Source organism: Aedes albopictus, chromosome 3 (assembly GCF_035046485.1).
Source record: "Aedes albopictus strain Foshan chromosome 3, AalbF5, whole genome shotgun sequence".
NCBI classification, from domain to species: Eukaryota; Metazoa; Arthropoda; class Insecta; order Diptera; family Culicidae; genus Aedes; species Aedes albopictus.
Window position 1 is genome coordinate 443,572,780 of NC_085138.1, and position 4,023 is coordinate 443,576,802.

Sequence of the window (4,023 nt, forward strand, 5' to 3'; positions counted from 1 at the left end):
TATTGGTTCTAATTCGGTGGGCGAAATATTTTTTTTTTGTTTTAACCTAATTTTTATTGATTTAATTAATTGAATTTTATCTTTTATTAATGTATGTTTAAACAATTATTTTCTTTGAAAAAAAAATTTACCATCATTGAAACACAATCTTACTGAACTGAACTTCTATGAACTTGAAAGTTCCGACAAAGATCCGAGTAGCATCTTAAGCAGCTTTAAAGTTCCGTGAAGTTCAGATAAAGTTCCGAATGGAACTTTCTGGCTGTTTAAGAGGCTAACAATGAGCCTTGCCGGAACTTGTGTCCGAAGTTCCAGCAAGGCTCACCGTTAGCCTCTTAAGCAGCCAGAAAGTTCCATTCGGAACTTTATCTGAACTTCGCGGACAGCAAGGGATCGGCACGAAGTATAAGCTGATCTCCCTCTCACCGTTCATCGACGACCAAGGTGTTCTGCGAGTAGGAGGACGACTACGCAACAAAACTTGCAGCTTTGACATGAAGCATCAGTACATCCTGCCTCCGTACCACAAATTCACGGAAGCGATCATCCGAGAGTAAGTATCCTCGTGAAAACATGCATTCCGGGAACCAGCTAACACTGTCAATGATCCGGGAGAATGTCTGGATTGAACGCGGCAAATCTGCCGTCAAACTCTTCAGCTGCTTACGATGCTTTCATCATAAACCGAAACCACTACAGCAATACATGGGTGAGCTACCAACGGACCGAGTCAAGCTCGTCCATCCATTCTACAACACTAGAAAGGATTTCTGTGGACCGGTGTATTTGAAGCCAGCTATCCGTTCAACGACCCGTGTGAAGTCCTACATTTGTGTGTTCGTGTGCCAAGCAACCAAAACGATTCATCTGGAGTTAGTTGGATCCCTGACTTCAGTTGCATTCATCGGAGCCCTGCATCGGTCTGTGTCTCGACGAGGAAAATGTGCCAAGCTAATATCCGACAATGCGACAAACTTCGTCGGAGCCAACAACGACCTAAAGGAACTTTACGATCTGTCCAACCCAAGCCCATCCAGTGGATCTACATCCCACCACGTATGCCATAGTTTGGAGGGTTGTGGGAAGCGGGAGTTCGATCGCTCAAGCATCATCTCTGTCGAACTCTTGGTGAAGCGATCCTGACCTCCGAGGAGATGACCACAGTTCTGACGAGCATGTACAAGACGTCCCGAGTGAATAAACCCTTTCTTAGCGTGCATTGAAAATGTAGGTAAATTTTCTGTGGTTAACCCGGGAGCGGTTGCGTCGTGTACTGAGTACACGCACCATGAGAAAAGCACGCTTGTGATCCACAGCGTGAGTGTGGCGCCGTTAGGGTGGCCGAAGATGTGACTGCTGGAAGGTTAAATTAGACGAGGAATAAAGAGAAGTACAAACTAGACAAAGGCAAACATAGAGATTTACCATTACTGCAACCTATAAATACTAGGGTAATTAAAGTTTTTGAATCCCTCTTGAATTAATACTACTCGACCCAATAAGTGTTACGCAATCATAGTTTCAATATAATAAAGCTAAATTGTTGTACCGAGAATAAACCGGTGTTAAGTGTTCCGATTTGAGTGAAGACACAAATCCCCCTTCAACTATCCAAGAAGCAGTGACCTATCGAAGAATAAAGTCCACTTATCATCGTACCGAACACTCACCAAGTATCACAACATTTGGAGTTGCACTATATCGATTTTTTATGGAAGGGCAGAAAAATAAGCACACTAAGAAGCAACACAAGAAAAAACACGTCTGAAAATAAAAACCAAAGATGAAAATAAAAATCTTGTTTATTTCTGTAAACCACTATAAACGTCTTACAAATATTCCAGAGCAAACTATTCATATGCTTAAGATTCAACTATATTCTACCAAATTATTATCTATGTTTTAAAGCTCGTAAGTTTCATTCATGATATAGAAGTTTTGTTTTCTTGGTATCACAAATTCATCTCCACTTGAACTGCCCCCTCTCACCAAGGCCTCCACATATCTCCACCTGCTGTATCCTTCCCATCTGCATCCGCATCAGCATCATCCTCTTCATCGCTATCATCCTCACTAAACTCCACTTCTCGGTCAACTTTCCTCCGCTTGGTGTCCGATTGCTCTTCTCTTTCGATCGGTTCGCACCGCAGTCGTATACGGTCGATCAGTTTATGGTTGGGCTTGAAAGCCGATGCTCGTGTGGAATCTTCAGGCGTTGGGGGCGTAGGGAAGGCTGCCATCAAATGTTCGGCTAGTCCGGGTCTCAGTTTCGTTAGAGGAGTGGTTGTCTTGGGGTCTCCTTTGGTGCTATCTTGATCTGAAACTGGGCTCAACGGAGGGCTCGGAGCAAATGGCTGCTTCTCTTGGAGGATCGGCTTGAAGTGGCTTGCGTTAAGTGGAGGAAGCCTGGGGAATATAGGCAAGGTATTGGTGCTGTTGTGAGGCATGATGAAGGCCAGTTCTCCACTTGGAAGTAATGAAGGGATCAGTGGCATAGCGTCCATTGCCAGTCGTCCGTTGTTGTTGATTTCGTCCGAAGATCGACCAAAGAGACCTCCAAAAGGGCCCATTGCGCCAGGCTGTGGAAACCGTTGATACTTCAAGTAGGACTTTAGATGATTCGATATGCGTTGCTTGATTCCGGAGTCTACACCGGACACCGTGTTGAGATATTTGTCGATTTCTTCGATACACTCGTTAAATCCACTTTTGAACTTATCAACCACAGTCGGATCTACGGCCATCGCAATGGCCAGTTTACGACGTTCCATGTCCTGCAGGTGCTTCACGGTTAGATCCAAAATGTCCGCCTTTTCTAGTTTTGAATGACGGATAGGCTGGAAGTGGATCAACAATTAGGATGGAAAATTGCGCATTTGAATTAATTATGAATTACGTACATCTTTCTTCATAGCATCCAGTAGCAGGGCCTTGAGATCGTTTAAATAATTATTTATCCTTGCTCGTCGTTTCTTCTCCATAATTGGTTTGTTGGTCTGAAATTTCATCAGAATGCCAAATTAAACACACATATTTTGATCACAAATTATGAAAAACTTAAAACTGTGAATTCACACATAGTTCAGCCATTCACGATTTAACACACACCTTTCTTATTTCCGCTTTAATCCTTCTGAGATAGCTCTCCGCATCCCGACCTTCACTGCCATGATGATCCGACTTCCCCGGAAAATCCATCTTTAGTTCACAGGCAGCAACTAATCCAATTCCATAAAACACCTCCACGCGACGCGAGGTGCAATCAGCTCAACGATTCACTTCCGTATCAATAATCACTCTATTCTCGCACCGCTTTCTACGCAGCTCATCGAACCCGATCTATCACCGTTCGCTTCCGACTTGCGAATGCGCGCTCCCGAAATCCCAAAGCAACCACAGAGTGTGAAGCTATTTGATCCGAACCCACTTTCCTCTGCGCGCACATGTTGTTCCCACCGATCCTCGATATCATTAAAAATTTATTCACCCCACCTCACTCCGTGTCGGTCGTCGCTCGTCGTCAGAACCCAACCAACCCAGAACCGTTCCCACGATCTATCTGCTTGGCTGCATGGCGTTCTACCCTACCCCTCTGTCTGTGCGTCGCGTCCGTCTGTTTCAATAAATTTGACTTTCATCTCACTTCTCGGCGGTGTGTAGCTATGCATTTTCCCACGCCGGCCACGAAACGGGGATAGAACGGAACCACCGACGAGGAAGACGACGACCAAAACATAGTAGGCATAGGATAGAACAGAAACCATAACAACGCCGACCCACACCGAACCGATCCGATCGAAGGAGCGAAGGAGCACACGCAAAACGGAGTAGGGTAGTGGAGGTATTTTGGACCGGGCAGGTATTTTGGCCCACCTAGGAAGTTTTACGATATTTATCATATAATCTCTACTAAATCTTGGTAAATTTTGATTGGAACACGAAAAGTATTCAACTATGTGGTGATCTACATTTTGGATGTCAGTTAAATATGCTGCTCAGAACCAAAAATAGAGAAAATGTTTT

The 4,023-nt window shown here is 44.3% G+C and overlaps 1 protein-coding gene across 1 annotated transcript; it reads right to left on the bottom strand.

Moving 5' to 3' along the window:
* Window positions 1-1,784: 1,784 nt before the first annotated feature.
* Window positions 1,785-3,757, bottom strand: LOC134292121 (transcription factor HES-4-like). Its single transcript, XM_062860883.1, has 3 exons — window positions 3,109-3,757; window positions 2,901-2,996; window positions 1,785-2,837 (listed from the first exon to the last, which is right to left on the bottom strand). Exons 1-3 carry the CDS (start codon window positions 3,196-3,198, stop codon window positions 1,986-1,988), a joined length of 1,038 nt encoding a protein of 345 aa, XP_062716867.1. The 5' UTR covers window positions 3,199-3,757; the 3' UTR covers window positions 1,785-1,985.
* Between the last annotated feature and the right edge of the window lie 266 nt (window positions 3,758-4,023).

Bases quoted from the DNA above. Each gene is read 5' to 3' on its own strand.
- LOC134292121 (XM_062860883.1), bottom strand. From the start codon at position 3,198: ATGGATTTTCCGGGGAAGTCGGATCATCATGGCAGTGAAGGTCGGGAT. The intron at 2,997-3,108 runs GTGTGTGTTAAA...ATGAAATTTCAG, and splicing joins TTAAAGCGGAAATAAGAAAG to ACCAACAAACCAATTATGGA. The intron at 2,838-2,900 runs GTACGTAATTCA...ATCCACTTCCAG, and splicing joins TGGATGCTATGAAGAAAGAT to CCTATCCGTCATTCAAAACT.